Source organism: Girardinichthys multiradiatus, chromosome 13, assembly GCF_021462225.1.
Source record: "Girardinichthys multiradiatus isolate DD_20200921_A chromosome 13, DD_fGirMul_XY1, whole genome shotgun sequence".
NCBI lineage: Eukaryota > Metazoa > Chordata > Actinopteri > Cyprinodontiformes > Goodeidae > Girardinichthys > Girardinichthys multiradiatus.
In genome coordinates this window covers 19748674-19768591 of record NC_061806.1, presented here as the reverse complement: position 1 = coordinate 19768591, position 19918 = coordinate 19748674, and the positions used below count along the sequence as shown (strand labels likewise).

General features: G+C 40.4%; 2 protein-coding genes across 13 annotated transcripts in view; one reads left to right on the top strand and one right to left on the bottom strand.

The window, feature by feature from the left end:
• The window catches only part of sgce (sarcoglycan, epsilon), a 21710-nt gene extending 1792 nt beyond the window's left edge, over positions 1 to 19918 (bottom strand). The window contains exons 1-10 of one of the 11 annotated variants that reach the window (XM_047383543.1): positions 19696 to 19918; positions 16948 to 17058; positions 13632 to 13754; positions 7386 to 7555; positions 6144 to 6216; positions 3206 to 3404; positions 2653 to 2815; positions 1987 to 2201; positions 1518 to 1544; positions 970 to 1158 (exon numbers count right to left, since the gene is read on the bottom strand). In XM_047383543.1, the coding sequence (XP_047239499.1) occupies positions 970 to 1158; positions 1518 to 1544; positions 1987 to 2201; positions 2653 to 2815; positions 3206 to 3404; positions 6144 to 6216; positions 7386 to 7555; positions 13632 to 13754; positions 16948 to 17058; positions 19696 to 19732 (1307 nt within the window). In that variant the 5' untranslated portion in view covers positions 19733 to 19918. Of the gene's footprint in view, positions 1 to 969; positions 1159 to 1517; positions 1545 to 1986; positions 2202 to 2652; positions 2816 to 3205; positions 3405 to 6143; positions 6217 to 7385; positions 7556 to 13631; positions 13755 to 16222; positions 16378 to 16947; positions 17059 to 19695 lie in introns of those variants that run through there. The other 10 variants (XM_047383539.1, XM_047383540.1, XM_047383546.1 and 7 more) reach the window with 10 other exon arrangements.
• The window catches only part of ppp1r9a (protein phosphatase 1, regulatory subunit 9A), a 63489-nt gene continuing 60045 nt past the window's right edge, over positions 16475 to 19918 (top strand). The window contains exons 1-2 of one of the 2 annotated variants that reach the window (XM_047383526.1): positions 16475 to 16624; positions 18115 to 18173. The gene's annotated coding sequence lies outside the window, so the exon portion shown is untranslated. The remainder of the gene's footprint in view (positions 16625 to 18114; positions 18174 to 19918) is intronic. The other variant, XM_047383527.1, reaches the window with a different exon arrangement.

Sequence of the window (19918 nt, the reverse complement as noted above, 5' to 3'; positions counted from 1 at the left end):
ACAAAAACACAATCGTTTTAAAGTAAACATGCTTTTTCTGTAAATGCCTTTATGAACCCATTAGAAAAAATTATGGGATAAATTCTTATGTTTTGAAAACATATAGCGCAACATTATTGTCATTCAGCTTTTTCACATTTTGTATCATTACAACCACAAAATTAAAGGTATTTGGTTGGAATTGTATGTGAAACAAAGTCGTGCAGAAATATGAAGTGAAGAAAAAAAAAGGATACATGGTTTTGAACTTTTTTTTCACAAATACTGAAAAGTGTGCAGTGCATTCGTATTGAGCCCACCAACTACCATCAGAAGTCACCTGTGTGTACTTTATTTGTATAAATCCAGCTGTTCTCAGAGGTTTGTTAATGACCATTCAAGAACCAACAGCAGACAGGTCTGGGATAAAGCAGGGCTAGGTTATAAAATGGCATCCCTAGCTACAAAACATTTCACAGTGGACACCTCAGTCCGGGGTGGGGGTGCCCATCTCCGCCCATGCAGAGGCAGAGCATCCAAAAATGCAATGGAATTCCCCAGGCTGGGAGTTGAACCCAGGACCTTCTTGCTGCAAGGCAACAGTGCTACCAACTCCACTACCGTGCAGCCCACAGCTCAATCCATTTTCTGACAATCTAACATAGTATGGCACAGCTGCATATTTACAAAGATGTGGCCATCCACGTAAAAGGCCCGGCAAACATTAACCCAATGGGTGAACATGGTGATGGCACAGTCATGCTGTGGGGAGAGTTTTTCCAGTGGAACAGAGAAGCTGGTCAGAGTTGATAGAAGATGGATGGGGCTAAATACCTGGTGATTACACAAGGTACTGAACTTTCCATAGTGACTCCTATAGATCTGTATGACTAATGAGTGTCATGTTTCCTGAATAAATACAAGCATGGCAAAGGGCTAATATTCAATGTTATCCATTCATATCTACTCCAACCACATCCCTTCACTTACGCCTGTGTCTGCATGAGAGGCATGCTGGTGGTCTCGTAGTTGTCGGGGTGTATGGGTGGCACCACCTCTCCGCTGACTGGGTTGAAGACGGGCAGGGTGGAGAGAGGCCAGGAGATCTCGCGGTTCTTGGACATGCCCCGTAGCTCCTTGGTAGACTTCTGGATGGCGCTGTGATGAACCAGCTGGATGCTAGAGAACAGAGAAGCGGTGAGTATTTGTTGCAGCATGTTGTTCTGTCAAGGTGAAAGTTTTCTCATCCTGCGAGGAGCTCTGCACTTAGTTTGTTCATGCACAAAACAAATGTAACTCCTACAGTGATATAGAGGATGCAGAGGACTACTTTTATTCATCTTTAAAGTGTTTTATTATGCGTAACTCCCTACAGCTAGTCATTAAAATTTAGCAGCCCATTAAGTGAATGGATGAACTTATGAATGAAAATGAACAGCCATCAGTGACAACAAAAATGACCAAACTGCAACTAAAAAGAGGGAATGGAAACAGCTGAAAGAAAAGGAAAACAAACACATGAGAGGCAAGAGACTTACTCTGGTGTTTGCATGTTTCTTTTTTCCCTAGAAACAAAACAAAATGGATGAATTAAATTCTAATATTAATAGTTGAAGCAACATCTCAACATAAGTGTATGAAGTGGTGAACTAAGTCAGAGCGGAGGTGCAAATGGAGCGGAACGTTGAGTGAACAAAAGGGGGCCCTTCTCTCCCAGCCTGAAAATGATGAAACAGTGTAAATAAATGACCTTTAATGGTTTGAGAAGCAACAAACAAAAAAAAAGACGTAAATTGATGAAGAACTCAATATAAATGGATAACACCAGATGGTGATGACAAGCTGCAGTTTTTTATCTCTTTACCCTGCTCCTAACTCGACCCTTCACTGCTATTTCATTTGATTCTAAGATTTTTCAGTAACCCAATCACTACTTTTCATGAATGTCAATGGGAGTCTTGTGAACAATATTAGGGCAGAAAGAAATGCTAGACCATGCACACTTACACCCCTTCCCGTCTGCAGCACATAGTGTAGCCGAGGATGAAGAAGAGGACAACTGCCACAGCAGAGGGAACAGCCAGCGTCACGAGGAAGTCGGAAAAGTAGTCCCGGCTCTTCAGAAACTCTGACGGAGGATTGTACTCCCCAAATTCAGGGAGTATTCCGGTACCTGGATCGGGGCGGGCAACGTACACGGGGACCAACTTGTTGATATCAACCTAGAGCAGAAACTTAGCGTTAATTTTCAGTGTGCAGATGCTACAGTGTGACTGATATGATGAACAGCAGCCCTAATAACTTGTTTCAGTTAATTAAACTATTTTCTCAACATTGAAGATAAAAAAATAAACCTTTTATTTGAGCACATTTATTCAGTGGGGAGGAAAATATCCTAATAAATCTTAGGAAACATTTTTTACATTTCAAGTGCAAAGATCACCCCCCCCCCCCCTCCCAAAAAAAAAGATGGCAAAAAGATGTGTTTCACACTATCAACAGCAGGTGGGGCAATAGTTGTGTTAGAGTGAGACTGTGTTCCTGCTATATAAGGCTATGGTTAAAGCTTTTAACACATCCTTACCTGGGATGCAAATAAGTGTGGCAGATGCCAGAACTGTTATTGTTTTGATCTTTATAAGGCTGGATTTTTGAGTCATGGCAGATTCTCACCAGGGAGATCTTACACCAGTCGATGTCAAACTGAGCTCTGAATTTCTTGTCACAGCTGATGACAGGCTCCATCTCCTGACTGCAGCGCAGCTGGTTATGTGGGTTCTCCACCTCCCGCAGGCATGACGAGAAGGGAACGTCAGCACCAACCATCACATACACACTGAAGAGGAGAGAGGAGAATTGTTTTATATGTTTATAGAGAAGCTTGTACTAGAGCATATCTGTTCATCTGAGATTTCTCCTATATGCTTTCATTTTCTGAAATATTAGCATCAATCTTTGACGCGCAGCTCGTAGCAGGTCATGTGGGCTTCACTTCAAACGTAACAAGCTGAGTGTCTTGTCAGTGCAGATGGTGAGGTGTTTTTATCTGATTCATAGGAAACTGAGGAGCCTCAAAGCCCCAATTAAATAAAATGTCAAAGAGGGGGTGAGTGGGCTGAAAATACTGGTAATTTGTTGGTTTAGACAGGATGAGATGTTGCTTGGGGATAGTTTCTTTAAAAGAACATTTTAAAATTAATTGTGCAATCCAAGTCCAGCTCCTCACCCTTCTTTGAGGTTGTTGATAGGCAGGGGGACACGACCCCCACGGTCCAGCGCTGAGGTAATGTTGATCGCATTGAGCCGCTCAGGCTGCCACACGTTCTTCACCGCGCCCAGAAAGTCTCCCAGCACCTCGCTAGCCAGCATCTCCTCCACGTTCATGTTTTTGATATAAAACTCAGCCTGGTAAGGCAGTGGGAACTCTAGGCAAAAACACAGAGAGGGGACAATCGAAGGTGGGGTCAATGTAAACGGCTGATTGGTTGGAAAAAGGTGAGCTAATAGAAAGGCTGCCTGTAAATCTGAGGGGACAAGAACGACACATTCGTTCCGTCCAGGGATTGTTATGACTCCACTATATCTGTAGATGATGCAGATTTACCCTGAGGGATGATGATATGTGTGTGTGTGAGTGTGTTCTGCGTTTTTAGGTTTTAAACTCCTGGCGCCAGGTGGCTTCGCTTGAAACCTAATATCAGCTAATTCCTTTGTGTCATCAGCTGCGCAGTAAGAAGCAAATTCCAACATTTTTGCAGCCTTTTTTGGACTGAAAACCATCCCCTCAACACAGTCACAAAAGTATTCCTGCAAATAACCAGTATTCACCAATAATAAAATGATCACTACAAAGATGTAAGACAACAGTTCATTTGAAAGTTTAACTTATAAAAAATAATAAGAAAATATATCTAATTAGTTTCAGAAATTCAGAAATATCCAATTGAACTGTCAGATAAAACAGAACAGGATTTTTAAAAGAAGTTCATTTCATATGAGACCCACAAGTTTTTTTTTTATCCACTAAATAAAACACCACAGTTAGAAAGTGCAGAAAATGAGCAATTTAGCCAAAATGTTGTAAAAGACAAAATATATAAAAAACCTTGTTTCTTAAGTAGAGAAATTTAAAAAATAAGCATGTTTTAGCTTGGGACCAATGACTGTTCACATCCTGTCACAAAGTCCATTTAGTTTATTTTCCAGAGCTGCTCGTGTCATCTAATCCTAAGCAGGAGGTGGAGGTTGCAGAAGTTCTGGAAATGTACAGGTCTTTCTCAAAATATTAGCATATTGTGATACAGTTAATTATTTTCCATAATGTAATGATGAAAATTTAACATTCATATATTTTACATTCATTGCACACTAACTGAAATATTTCAGGTCTTTTATTGTCTTAATACGGATGATTTTGGCATACAGCTCATGAAAACCCAAAATTCTTATCTCACAAAATTAGCATATCATTAAAAGGGTCTCTAAACGAGCTATGAACCTAATCATCTGAATCAACGAGTTAACTCTAAACACCTGCAAAAGATTCCTGAGGCCTTTAAAACTCCCAGCCTGGTTCATCACTCAAAACCCCAATCATGGGTAAGACTGCCGACCTGACTGCTGTCCAGACGGCCACTATTGACACCCTCAAGCAAGAGGGTAAGACACAGAAAGAAATTTCTGAATGAATAGGCTGTTCTCAGAGTGCTGTATCAAGGCACCTCAGTGGGAAGTCTGTGGGAAGGAAAAAGTGTGGCAGAAAACGCTGCACAACGAGAAGAGGTGACCGGACCCTGAGGAAGATTGTGGAGAAGGGCCGATTCCAGACCTTGGGGGACCTGCGGAAGCAGTGGACTGAGTCTGGAGTAGAAACATCCAGAGCCACCGTGCACAGGCGTGTGCAGGAAATGGGCTACAGGTGCCGCATTCCCCAGGTCAAGCCACTTTTGAACCAGAAACAGCGGCAGAAGCGCCTGACCTGGGCTACAGAGAAGCAGCAATGGACTGTTGCTCAGTGGTCCAAAGTACTTTTTTCGGATGAAAGCAAATTCTGCATGTCATTCGGAAATCAAGGTGCCAGAGTCTGGAGGAAGACTGGGGAGAAGGAAATGCCAAAATGCCAGAAGTCCAGTGTCAAGTACCCACAGTCAGTGATGGTCTGGGGTGCCGTGTCAGCTGCTGGTGTTGGTCCACTGTGTTTTATCAAGGGCAGGGTCAATGCAGCTAGCTATCAGGAGATTTTGGAGCACTTCATGCTTCCATCTGCTGAAAAGCTTTATGGAGATGAAGATTTCATTTTTCAGCATGACCTGGCACCTGCTCACAGTGCCAAAACCACTGGTAAATGGTTTACTGACCATGGTATCACTGTGCTCAATTGGCCTGCCAACTCTCCTGACCTGAACCCCATAGAGAATCTGTGGGATATTGTGAAGAGAACGTTGAGAGACTCAAGACCCAACACTCTGGATGAGCTAAAGGCCGCTATCGAAGCATCCTGGGCCTCCATAAGACCTCAGCAGTGCCACAAGCTGATTGCCTCCATGCCACGCCGCATTGAAGCAGTCATTTCTGCCAAAGGATTCCCGACCAAGTATTGAGTGCATAACTGTACATGATTATTTGAAGGTTGATGTTTTTTGTATTAAAAACACTTTTCTTTTATTGGTCGGATGAAATATGCTAATTTTGTGAGATAGGAATTTTGGGTTTTCATGAGCTGTATGCCAAAATCATCCGTATTAAGACAATAAAAGACCTGAAATATTTCAGTTAGTGTGCAATGAATCTAAAATATATGAATGTTAAATTTTCATCATGACATTATGGAAAATAATGAACTTTATTACAATATTCTAATATTTTGAGAAGGACCTGTAGATCCTTGCTTTTTCTTGTGTTTTTGTTAATTCCAGGAAAATCCATCAGCTGATGAGTATCATTATATAATAAATTGATATGGAGGCATTTTAATCAAAAGCAATCAGTGAACTTTAAAAATGACATTTTCATTCTGTTGACAGAGATTAATCATCTGTGGGTGGCGAAAGTAATCAAAGGCGTCCTTTCTCTTCCCATTTGACAATACCAAATGTACAGGTAATCAGCGAAGCTCCTAAGTCTGATCTCTATTGGCTCTAATTGTTCATTCTGGCGCCTCTTACCTTCTGTTGCCATGATGTTAATGACCAAGTTGTGCCGTGCCGTCTCAAATGTGCGTCTGTTATAGGCGGTAATCTGCAACACAGAGTGGTGAAAGTTTAAGCCCAGATCAGTATAACTTGTACGGCTGCAGCTCCCAGGACAGAGCTGAGCTCGATGCAGGATGTAAGGCTCTGTACCCATCTGGGGCACCTTATAGAGGCACATGAGCCATGCTCAACATGCTAAAAGCCTATAGGGAAAGACATTTTGCCAGCAGCTTATGGGGCCACTGAGAGATCCGAAAATACATACAAGAATTCATGCCTGAAAACTACGGGCATAATATGGAGCTGCTCTGTGAGGCTTCAGAAAATATTATCCTTATGGCAAGCTTTATGATATTCTATTCTATTTACCATGCCATGCAAAAATAATCATCGTTTTTGTTTTTTTTGCCATGTTGCAACCAGAACCTTTGGAGTTATACGATGGATCAACACAAAATTGTGCATTATTGTGAGTTGGGAAGAAAATCATTCTTGGTTTTAAATTTTTCAAAAATCTGAAAATTTCACCATGCTTTTAAATTCAGTCACCCTGAGCCATGTCAATTAAAGCTGCAAGCTGGACTTGTCTCTAACAGCCTTGAACATTTTGCCCATTCTTTTATGCTAAATAGCTGAAGCTCAGATGGGACAGGAAGGGTCTCTGAACATCGATTTTCAAGTCATGTTGTGGGTTCTCTATTGTACTTAGGTCTGGATTTTCTAGCTTATGAATATGCTTTGGTCTAAACAATTCCATTGTAGCTCTGGCTGTATGTTTAGGGTTGTTATCCTACAGGAAGGAGAACCTCCACCCCAGCTTCAGACCTTCAGCAGCGTTTAACAGGTATTCTTCCAGTGTTGCCCTGTATTATAGTCCATTGTGCCATCAACTCTGTCTAGTTTTCCTGTCCCTGTTGAAGAAAAGCATCCCAACAGCATGATGCTGCTACCACCATACTTCAACCTGGGCATGACGTGTTCAGGGCAATATTCAGTGTTAGTTTTTCACCATGTACTGCATTTTCTATGTAGAATAAAGTTCAGTTTGGTCTTATCTGACCAGAGTGTCTTTCCATAGGTTTGCTGTGTCCCCTACATGGATTGTGACAAACTGCAAACTGGACTTCATGTTGCATTCTGTTAACAATATTGTTCTTCTTCCACACTCTTCCACCTTTTCCTTCCTTCCTGTAAAAATGAGTGAGTTTTGCTCACCTCTATCACAGTGGGCTTGCCAACATATTCTGCAGTGGGAGAACCATAGAGCACGCCATCACCATGAGGAGTCCTCTGGATGTAGCGCAACCAGCCTGGTCTGTCGGGGTAGCCCTTCAGATTGGTGTTGAAGGTGATCGGATCATTGCTGGCATCACCTGGGGAGAGGCCTGTTTAACAATGGCTACTGCTGGGATTTGCTATGGGTCAGAGCCAATTCCAGAACGAGCCTTTAGACCTATTAGCTGAATAGCAGATGTGTGGCTGATGCCAGCAGAGTACCGTTTCTCTAGTAAAATAGAATGCACTGCCCTTACTCCACACATTTTAGTTTTAATCAGGTGATGAAATTAGAGATGCACCAAATTTTTAATCGCCAGTTTTTGCAAAACTTTGATCTCTTCAAGAACTTTAATATAAAAAAGTAGCTGTAATTAAACCTTTACTCAAGAAACCTTCGCTTGATCGAGATGACTTGAAAAATTACAGACCTATATCCAATCTTCCATTCTTATCTAAAATTCTTGAGAAAATAGTTGCTAATCAAATGTGTGAGCATTTATACAGCAATGACCTGTTTGAAGAGTTTCAGTCAGGCTTCAGAGCTCATCATAGCACTGAAACAGTTCTGCTGAAAGTCACTAATGATATTTTTATGGCCTCAGATAATGGACTTGTGTCTGTACTTGTTCTGTTAGATCTCAGTGCTGCATTTGATACATCGATCATAATATTCTCTTAAAAAGGCTGAAATATCCTGTAGGGATCAGGAGAACAGCGCTAGGCTGGTTTCAATCTTATCTGTCTGACAGATTCCAGTTTGTTCATGTAAATGATAAATCATCTTTAAACTCCAGGGTTAATTGTGGAGTACCACAGGGTTCAGTACTTGGGCCTATTCTCTTTACTATATATATGCTTCCAATAGGTCAAATTATCAGGCAGCATAGGATACATTTTCACAATTATGCTGATGACACTCAGCTTTACTTATCCATAAATCCTGATGAGCCCAACCAGTTAGATAGACTACAAGCATGTCTTGAAAATATAAAAACTTGGATGACTTAAAATGTTTTGCTTCTAAATTCAGACAAGACAGAAGTTGTCGTCTTTGGACCGGAGTCTTTAAAAAAGAAACTGCTTAGTCAATCACTTAACCTGGATGGCATTAAATTGACCTCTGATAATAAAGTAAAAAACCTTGGTGTTATTTTTGACCAGGACATGTCATTTAAATCCCATATTAAACAGGTTTCTAGGATTTCCTTCTTTCATCTCCGGAACATTGCCAAAATTGAAATATCCTATCCAGGAGTGACGCTGAAAAACTAGTCCGTGCATTTGTTACTTCAAGGCAGGACTATTGTAATTTTTTACTATGAGGATGTCCACAAAATGCAGTTAAAAGCCTTCAGCTGATTCAAAATGCTGCAGCAAGAGGTCTGATGAAAATTAAAAAGAGAGATCATATTTCTCCTATTTTAGCTTCCCTTCATTGGCTCCCTGTTAAATCCAGAATAGAATTTAAAATTCTCCTCCTCACATATAAAGGCCTTAATGTTCTAGCTCCATCATACATCAGAGATCTGATTGTTCCATATGTTCCTAACAGAGCACTTCGTTCTCAGACTGCAGGTTTACTGGTGGTTCCTAGAGTCTCTAGAAGTAGAATGGGAGGCAGATCCTTTAGTTATCAGGTTCCTCTCCTGTGGAATCAGCCAGTTTTACTCTGTGAGGCAGACACCCTGTCTACTTTTAAGGCTAGGCTTAAAACTTTCCTTTTTGATAAAGCTTATAGTTAGAGTGGCTTAGGCTATCTTCCTTATTTTTTACCTCCATCTTCTTCCCTCCCTGTTGGATGGAGTAAGGGGGAGTCAGGTTTAAACCGGCTCAGTTATGGTTGAGGTGCAACACACCCTCCATTTCTGCTACCTGTAACACCCCTTCTCTTTTCCAATGGTTATAGTCAGACAGAGAGAGGTATCCCAATTCTTGTGGTTTTTAGTATAACAATGGCCATCAGTGGGCTCTAGATGGGCAAACTTTATCAGTTCATTATTTTACTTAGTGCCCCTACACGTGGCCCGTTCTGGGGTTGCCAGGTTCTGGCACTCGGTGGTTTGGTCTGGCCTTCCCAGCGGCCCCGCGCCGTTCCGGACCCTTTGTGGGGTGCCTTGAGACGACATTATTGTAAATAAGCGCATATGAATAAATAAGCTGAAACTATCTCTGTAGTTATGCTGCTATAGGCTTAGGCTGCTGGAGGACATAACGACCACTTTCACTCTCTTCGCTACATTCTCACACTACTCTCCAATTTTGCATTATTTGCTGTTATTTCAGCTTTTTAACCTTGTTCTCTCTATTCTCTTCCTAGAAGCTACACCTGGCCTGACTCTGTGTCTACCTGTGACACCTTTCTGGAGAGGGGCATCGTCCGAGCTTCTGCTGGCAACAACTTAATGCTCACCCTCTACCGATGATCCACATAGCCCTGTCTTTTAGTGTTTAACCCTTTCTCTCTCCTAGATATAGCAATTAACTGATCTTAACTGTAACTAATTATATGTGCTCTCTTTCAGACTCTAACCTTGAAAACTGGCTCAGAGTTTATCTGTTCTTTCTTTCTAGATGAAACGACTAAAGGAGCTACATCCATTAACATTTACTTTTCCTTCCCATAGAAAGGACTCCTGGATCAGTGCTTCTTTGTTCTCTTTGTGTCTCTGCTCTGTTCTCTCAAACCCCCAGTCGGTCGTGGCAGATGGCCGCTCACACTGAGCCTGGTTCTGCTGGAGGTTTCTTCCTGTTAAAAGGGTATTTTTCCTCTCCACTGTCGCTACATGCATGCTCAGTATGAGGGATTGCTGCAAAGTCAACACCAGTGACTGTCCACTGACTCTACATGCTCATCCGGGAGGTAGAGGCTGACATTTTTTCGGGAGTCCCACGGGTCACGGGATTCCCACGGGAAACCCGCGGGACGGGAGACAGCATCAGTAAAGATCCCGTGATTGGGACGGTACAAGATAAAAAATGAACGGGAGCAGACGGGAGCGGGAGCTAACCAATAGGAGGCAAAATAAACTAGGATCAATTGTCCTTGGAAATGTAAACTGATACTTTGTTACAAACTTTAAGAAAAAAAAACTTGGATCGACGCCGCCATTGTGTAGTCTTTTTCCAAGAAGCCTATACTATAATGTGAGTCAAACGAACTACACAACCCACAAGCCAACAGTGCTTCTGATCGATGTTTTCCACCTGCGTTCAGAATGGATGGAACAAACGCAGGTGGAGAACTGGACGTGGTAAAATTGGATTTGTAACGTAAAGTCAGAAATAAGGACTTATCTATTAAACTCATAGAGCTGACAGGAAAGTCACAAATATTACAGAACTTCAGGAGAGTTGAATGTAGCGTCGTTAACACGCAGTCTGCTGCTTGTAAAACGTGTTTAGTTGTAATCAAGTTCACCAGTGATTGAGGGACACTTGTAAAACAGATTCTAGATTAAATCAGTCCTGCTTCTCTTCATTCATCAAACCAAAAGTACCATCATGTGTCAAGTCTCATCTGACCAACAAAATTGCTGCATGTGCTCTAAAGATTTAAGAGGTAAGGTACGGAAGCCCGTGAGGGGACATGGGGAAATTTATTACTTTTGCGTCTCCACGCAATACTTTTGCGTTCGGCATTTTGGAGCAACAGCACAGATGACAAACTGCTCATAAAACAAACACTGATATGTGATTGATATGGTTTATTTGTCATATGCAGGTTAACACGCAGTAAACAATTAATTAAATGCTTAGGATAAGAAGAACCGTTTAAATCACGATAAAAACAAAAACACTAATGGCGTGCAAAAAAAAGTACACATCATGCAGCAGTAATAAGCAAACAAAGTGTCACAGATGTGGTTTCGTGCAGTTTTATTGTTCAGTAGTTTGTTTGACAGCTTGTGGATAAAAACTGTCTTTTAGTCTGATTGAAGATAATTTTATTTAATGCTGATTTCAAAATAAAACTCAATAAATCTCAAAACGGGTGTAGTGTTTGTTTCAATTTTGCAGTTATCTGGTTTGGAAACTATCCCACAAAGTATTGCGAAATAACGCGTGAGAACGCAAAAAAGAAAAAATTCCCCTTGTCCCCTCGCGGACCTCGTAGAAAGGCTTCATCAAGGGAAGATATTAAATAAATATGTTGTGAAATAGAAAAAAAATTGAATGTACCATTAAATGTACAATTTATTTAATACATCATTAAATATTAAGTGTACCACTAATTACGTCATGTTGTCTTTAAAATTATACTTAATTATTCAGTGGCACATTTAATTGCATAATAGTCCATTTCATGATATAATGGTACATTTATTGTTTCTAATGATGTATTAAATAAATAAATGGTACCTTTAATTTAATGGCACATTTAATGTTACATTTCTTTCATGTTACATTTACTTCACTTATGGGACATTCACAACATTCATTTATTTAATGATGATTTTATTGTATTAATTTTGTCCAGTTTGACCCTCCATTCTTGATGCCTGTATAGGAGGTCATGTCAGAATTTAAATCAAGTGTTCTGGAGCAGACACACATTTAAAACTTGCAGGGAAGGGTCCCTGAGGACCAGGGCTGTGAACCATTGAGGTACAGTTTCTAAATTGTGAAGGTAATGCCTTTTTGGCCTTTTGTTCAACAAGTACATTTCTCTTGCTAGGTGCATTTTTCTTTCGTTTTAGCAACTTGAAACATAAAAGTAATGTCATTGTTCAAAGGAAACAGTCACTTAATAAATAAGTAAAATACAACTATGTACATTTTGTTTATTCAACTAAGATAGGCATGGTCTGTTTCCTTGTTTAATATTTTATTATTTCTTCATTATTATTCTTTTTACTTTAACTGGCCTTTACTACAGCTAAAAACAGGGACCTAACTGGTCCTTCAAAGAAAGAAATTGCCAAAAGACTAAATGAAGAAAACAAAAATGGGAGTGGCACAGGAGTGGGAGTCGTTCTGAATGGGAGCGGGACGGGAGTGGGAGTCAATTTACCAGGAGTGGGACGGGACAGGATTTTTTTCATTATGCTGGCCTGGGATTGGGATGGGACAAGACATTTTTCTGTGGGAGCGGGATGGGACAGGAGAGAAAATCCACTCCCGTGTCACCCTCTACCGGGAGGAGTGAATGCTGCAAGTCACTGACTGGATGCAATCTGCTGGGTTTCCTTAGATAGAAAAACTTTTTATCCAATTTGAATAAATAACTGAATCTGACTGCACTGTTCAATGGTTACGATTAATTGGAATGTATGTAAGTGACTTTTGTGAAGTGCCTTGAGACGACATGTGTTATGAATTGGCGCTATATAAATAAACTGAATTGAAAAGGCATTAGAACAGCACTGAAATTTTTTTTTTCAGCCTATATGTCGTGAGCGGTCATTAGAAACATCTGTGTCTGGGTGAGGTGTCACTATAAAACAAGGTTTTGCTAATATATTAAAGCAATGGCAAACATTCTTGTATTTCGTATCTTATATTAGCAATAATCCCAGCTAGCATTACAAAAAACATAATTCTTGTGTGTATGCTCTAAAAAATGTAGACTCTTACTTTAACTGTGAGATTTACAAAAAGACATTAATCCAGCATTTTTCATGACAAATAAAGGTTAACGGTCCAAATAATGAAACAGAGCAACATTGCTATGTTACTTTTAGCCTTTCTGTTATGTACAGCAAGTCTTTTGCTTTTCTTGTAGCCTGAACGATCCACACAAATGTCAACATGTCACATTTCATTTTCCCTTGGACATAACTTTAAACACGCCACAGATAAAGTTACTAACCTTGAGTCTTCCTCACGTAGTAACAGCATCTACATCAAAGAGTGTTGTCAGTGCAATCTTGTAGTATTTAGTGTTTTTTCACTGATCGGAAAAAAGTCAGATATTTGGCCTGGCGAGTGGAGAAGGCATTAGAGAGGGCTCCCTATACACGTGGATATTAGCCCTCGACACAGCCTGGGGTTTGATTCCTGACCGTGGGTTTGTTGCAGCATGCCTTCCATCCTTTTCTCTCATGCCCATGTGCTGTCTGATTACTGCGTTCCCAACCGTCTGGTCCCCGGTCAGGGCCGATAAAGCTGAAAATTGCCTACCTCTGGCTGATAATTTTGGTGCATCTCTAGATTGGACAGACCATGAATGTGTTTGTGTTGTACCTGATTTGGGATAAGGAGGAAACTCTCCTTTGAAATGCTCTCGCTCCAGAACATGGACAAACAGCACTCCAGCTGATGGGTAAACATTACGGTCTGCGTGGGATCTTGACAAGATGGTGACGACTGAAACACACATTTAAAAAGAACATGGAGCTTAGTTCCTTAAAGCTGAACAGCTTATGTTCTTTGTCATTTAACACCAGCCTAGTACATTTGTACTTCCCTATATGCATGCCTGGCTATACATAGAAAAACAGAAGTAAGTGAAGAAAACTACTGAAAAGCAGTACTAGGAAGTCCTCTAGAGTGTTCTGGGTTCTTTTGAAGCTTTCAGATTAGGTCCACAGCATTTAAAACAACATTTAGTCTTTATTAGTAAGCACACTGAAGAAAGGATTACATCTAAAGAATTTCTGAGTATGCCAATTATTTTCTTTCAGCTTAGTAGTCTCTTTTTTTGGCTCAACTTTCAACCAGGCACCTTCCTGCACATGATTTTTATAATCTCGCTTTTTTTTTTAACCACTGGAAGTGGGAACTCAATTTTAGTCACCAAGGGAGACTGAGTGTAGAGGTAAGATGAGGAAGAGGAGAGGAAGGAGCTGGGGCACAGGAGATATGTGCTATGAACGGAAAGGGAGGGAGAGAAAGTAGATTTGAGCTGCTCCAAGCCTGCAGACCAACAAATTCAAGATACATTACGCAGTTGGAATACAGCTAGAAAGACAGTGTTCATTCCCATTGGTGAAATGCTGCATATTTCAGTTTTTAAGCTTTTGTAAAAAGCACTTTGCAGATTCAACCCGCAACCTGCTACGTCGATATCATCTGCATAATGAAAAAATGCCTTGTTCTACCTCTGAGAGGGTTCTTCTTGAATTGGATGACATTTCCACAGAGAACCAAGTAAACAGAGTAACGTTTATGTTAAACTGGACAAGTACCGGCACCCTTGGTAAGGATGAGTTAAAATCTTCACTCAAATCCATCTTTTCTTGCAACAACATTATCTCACACTAAAAAAAAAAAGGCCCTTTTCTTCTCTCGTTTCTTCAGCTTACACGATATCTTTTTTAAAGCTCAATCTTAGTTTCATCTGACCAACATACATGTTTAAGTCCCAGCAGAGTTTATCAAACTCAACATGTTGAGGTTTGTGATGGGAGAACAGACTTGTTTTTATTTCCTGAATTGCCTTCCAAGCAAAATTGCCTTGACTAGTTGATCAACTTTAATGAGTAATGTATAAATTGCCAAAATAAAGTTATGTTTTTTTGAAGGAATTGTTACAGAATTATTTACAGTAATTCTGGCACTGCTAATTTGTAAAAACAATTGTTCGTCAACACAATTCCTCAATTAATAAATGTACTCAAATTAAAGTTTGACTTTTTTTTTTTCATCTAAAAGAAATCAATAAAAAAAGCCTTCAAAAATGACTTTTTACACACATCTTTACCAAGCATCCCATTAATGTTAAAGGGTGCTGTACATTTTATCCTGTGTGTATTAAGAAAAACTAAGTCAGCATGAAAATACTCTTTAGTCCAAAAAAAAAAAAAAAAAAGGGTTTGCTCATTATAATTCCACATTTACAATTCAAAACCGCCTAATTGCTGCCAGCAACAAAGACGCTGACCCAGCCATATGTCTGGTGCCCCAAAGGACCCAGTCACAGCTTGATACAATCAATAGCATTTAGCAGCCACTAAATCTGGTGTCGCTGCAACCTGAGGTTCTGTCCAAAACATCTTTCGATGCAATCACCTGAGCATGACTAATCCACACAATAGCTCATCTGGCTGCAGCTACTGCACTTACAACATCAGGATCTGGGTTAGTTGAAGACCAAAAATAAAGCGTTTAATTTCATCTGACCAGTTCCTAAGGATCCAGTCTGCACTCCAATTCTATTATCTGACCCTTTAGGCTTTAGCAACTCTCCAGCAAGCAAAGGACCCCTTTTTCTATACTCTGCTAGGGCTAACGGATGTGGTGTAAACATATCGGACAGGTAAAGAGATGGGATATGCGTAAACATTTAGCAAGCCCAGGTGATCTCTGAATAGGATTACAGAGTAACCAAGGATCCCAGCAAGCATAAATCTTTCATTGTACATCAATGATTTATGAGAGAACACACCCCTACTAAACCCATGGTAACGGGTCTAGCGTATAGTCTCCTTTGGCTTGTGTCTCACCTCCACCATTGTAAGGCAGCATAAATAAAGATAAGTGACTTAGCTTCACAAGGGATCCGCTTATAGGCCTCAATCTGCTTATTTGTGGCTGGGTGACTCTGCCAATCTTTCTCGAGATGATGAATCTCAGTGCTCCATCCAGGTGTATAATACATCACCAATTAAAGGTTAATGCTAAACTCTACACTGAAATCTGCTTCTGCTGGCTTCCATTCTGGGAAAAAATGACAGACAGGACAAGTCTGATAGTACTTTTAATATACTACACGCTCTAAAAAAAAAATAAATCAGTTCCCAAAATAATAATTGAAAACTTTCAATAAATTTCTCCAGATTGTTTTGAAACTGACAGATATGGCAGTAATATAACGTGGTAGTTCACTCACAGACCTTGAGGTGGTGGCGGTGGAAATGGGTAACCAGATTTATGCATTTCTCAGCTGACCTTGGACCAGCTCATAGGATGCCTTGCAGAAACTGAGCTACCATAACGGTTTCAGCCAACTGAGATCTTTAACTAGCTGAGGGCTGAGGCAGAGCCTTCTTCCCTGCTGACTGAGCCTCATATGCACATTTCGTCCAGGTCAGGAGGAATTCATGTGCTTCTTTGTTGCTTAGCAAGAAAGCAGAAACAAGGATTGAACCACGGTCACCCTGGCATTCTGCTCCTGATGAGTTTTGAAGTCACACATGGAAGTGAAAGTAGCTGCTGTCGCAAGAAGCAGAAGAAGGGGGCTAAGGACAACAGCAGACACGAAGCGACAAGGACAGTCCTCTAGAACTCTAAAAAAGGTAAAAAGGAATTTTTCTAAAATGAATCAAAGGTTCTGTATCACTTAAGCAATGAGTAAAGGTTGAAGGTATAACTATTGTGAAAAACACAATTAGGATGAAACGTGCTTCCAGCAAGAACAAGGTTTAGGCAAGATTTTAATTTAGTCAACTGCTGTTACAGCAAAATAATAAAGGCTGAGTCTAAGAAAAAGTAAGCAGGTAAAAATAATAACGCTACGATTAAAAGGGAGCCAGCTGAACTTGTGTCACTGTGTTATGACAGGGAGAGAGGAGACAGCAGGTCAAAAATATGAAATGCACCACCGCACAACCCCACTCACCGTCTTTGAACAAGGTTCTTCTTTGCAGCAAAGCCATGGCCTGCTCCGAATGGATATTTCCCTCATGAAAATCCCTGAGTGTGGCTTCTTGGGTATGCACAATGTAAACTACTGGATCAATGAATAGAAGCATGCATAAAACAAAGGGGCTTTTCAGCACATTTTGGGATAATGTCCTTCCCACCTACTCATGACAGCTAGTAAAATACAGAAAGAAAAAGCAGTTGTACAAGAAAACCTAAATTTGGGCTTCGGTTATTGTTTTTCCTGCTTAACTAATGGTTAGTTTATGGAAATTGTAGAATGTGCACAGCTTAACTGTCGCTGCATTTACATTTCTAGATACTTATGTAAATCAAATGGACCAAATTAAAAAGTCATTTCATAAGAGCAGCAAAAAGCTTCTAAATCACAGCAGTTTACATCTAAGCACTGTTTTCACACAGAAGTTCAACTTTATTGTTTCTGCGCCTTTATAAATTCTAAGAGGTGTCAGCATGGACAGAGCCAATGTTTACACTCGGTGGCTTAGCCTCTCATGAAACATAATCCTCTTTTTAATAAACCTTGTGCTTGACAGGCCATATGTTAGTTTTTACTTTAAGTTTCTGCTTTAGATTTTGGAGACTTTGCTGCTCTGTGCAGGAACCAGTGGACTATTATATTCAAATTGGACCTTTATGAACTGGACAAATGTGAACCAGGAACAGATGCTGGTGGCAACCATATTGGATTTTGTGGTCATTGGTGGTGGGAAACTGCTGACTTCTCCACTAGAAACTGTGTCTTTTAGGGCCTTTATTGTAATTTTGCAACTTCAGGTTGGAAACCTTCGACTCCTGAACACGTTTTAACACTGCATGCTTCAACCAATCATGCAGTTAAAATGTTGAAATGTATTTCCTAACATTAAGAATTAGCACTGAGTAAAAGCCAAACAGTAAACTGATATTAGCCTATTTCACAGCACACATTCTGACCCAAGTGAGCAAGGAAGATGCAGGTCTGTTAATAAGGACACACACCTGCTTCCCCTACTGGGTTGAGTCAAAACGCTGCCCATAAAATAGGCTACTTATTTCCCCACACAGATGTATTGTAAGGATGCATTATGTTTTATAAAATGCAATAAATAAACTCATTATTTTGTGTTTGTTTTTGTGCCAGTTGTGTTTCATCTTCCTCTTGACAATACCCCCCAGATTCTTCATGCAGTTTAAGTCGAAGTGAGTTTGGTATCCAATCAACCACAGTAAAAAAAAAAAAGAAAAATCATTAAAGCAGGTATTGGTACCTTCGGCAGTGTGGGCAGGTGCAAAGTCCTGCTGGAAAATGAAATCAGCATCTCTATGAAGCTTGTCATTATAAGGAAGCATGATGTGCTCTAAAACTTCCTGGTAGGAGGCTGCACTGTTTTTGGCCTCGATAAAACACAGTGGACCAGCACCAGACTGAGAAACAGTACAGGCTTTTATCTCCTTAGCCCAGATAATAAGCTTTTGATTTTCTCTTGTTCAGGTGTGTCGTTAAGACAAGAAATGTGAGTCTTATGCTGCGTTCCATTAACCTTGGAAGTCAGAGTTTACGTAATCTCTGAGTTCCAGTAGCGTTCCAGCTTCCTGCTTGCTTTTGTTTGTATTGCTGGCAACTGTAACAGCAGTCTTAAAACAATAACAACAACAATAACACTGTTCTACATGGTATTTCACGCATATGAACAACGCTGAAACATCTCATCATAAATGCTGAAAACTAGTACGTGTACGACTGACTAAAAGTTACATAAATAGTAAAGAACTGCTGAAAAGAGTCAAAGTAAGAAAATGTTACTACCGCTGATGCGAGTAGCAGCCATCTTGAATGCAGAAGTTGGGTATGGTCCTGTGCACTGACTTTCCAACTCATAGTTCCGACTCTGGGGGGCATTCCAGTTGAAATGTCCTACTTGAAAGTCGGAAAATCCAACTTCCGAGTACAAATGGAATGCGCCATTAGGCCATGTCCTGAATATGTGGTGTGGTGGCTGTTGAAGCACTGACTCCAGCTGCAGTCTGCAGTTCTTTCAATACTTTGATTACATCTTTGGTTGTTTGTACAGCTTTTTCCAACAGAAATTTTCCTTCCACTTAACTTTCCATTAAAATGCATGGGTAGAGCACTCAATGAGCTGCCACCTTCTTTAGCAATTACCTTTTGTGGCTCACCCTCCAATTACTTTCTGCTGGACAACCATATTAGTCAGCAGTTTTCCCTATAATTGTGTAGGGCTTAAAACGTTTGCAAATACGCTTGAAATATATCACACTGTGTGTAAGGACTCCATACAATAAATATGGGTGTCACATTTTCATTTGATTTAAAAAATCATTTATCTTTTCAATGATGATGATGATGATGATGAAGAGGCACCTAAGTATAACTAGAGGAGCTGCACAGTTAGAAATTAATGTAAAACACCTGGTGTACATTTAAAAAAAAAAATAGATGTTCGTCTGAAACAAGGTGACTTGATAAAATTGTCCTGCACATTATTTCATTTATTTTGGTCCTAGTAGTGTTGTGAAACATTGAGCCCTGCTTTAACGGTCCAGCTGTCAGCTGGTAGCCATTTTTCCACGTCTCCTCCTCAGCCGTTTGGAAAAGAAATGACCGAAGCAGCTAAAACAGCAGCGGGCTAACTAGCTAGCTAACTAGCATCGACGACAGAACACAAATGACAAATGACTGTCGGGTTAAATCGATACCTACCCGTTCCGAGCCACACCGCGACGGCTGCGGCGGACATGGTGTAAATCCTCCAAGTCAACCTCGGTCAAAACAAACGTGTTTTTTTTTTTTTTTTTATCCCGTCGTCACTGGGGTTTGACAGCCATAATAATGAGCATCCTGCTGCATTCCTCCTCCCCACCTCCTTTCTTCGCTGGACTCAGCGCCGCTTCCCATTGGCTGAACATCTGGATGGAAAAAGATG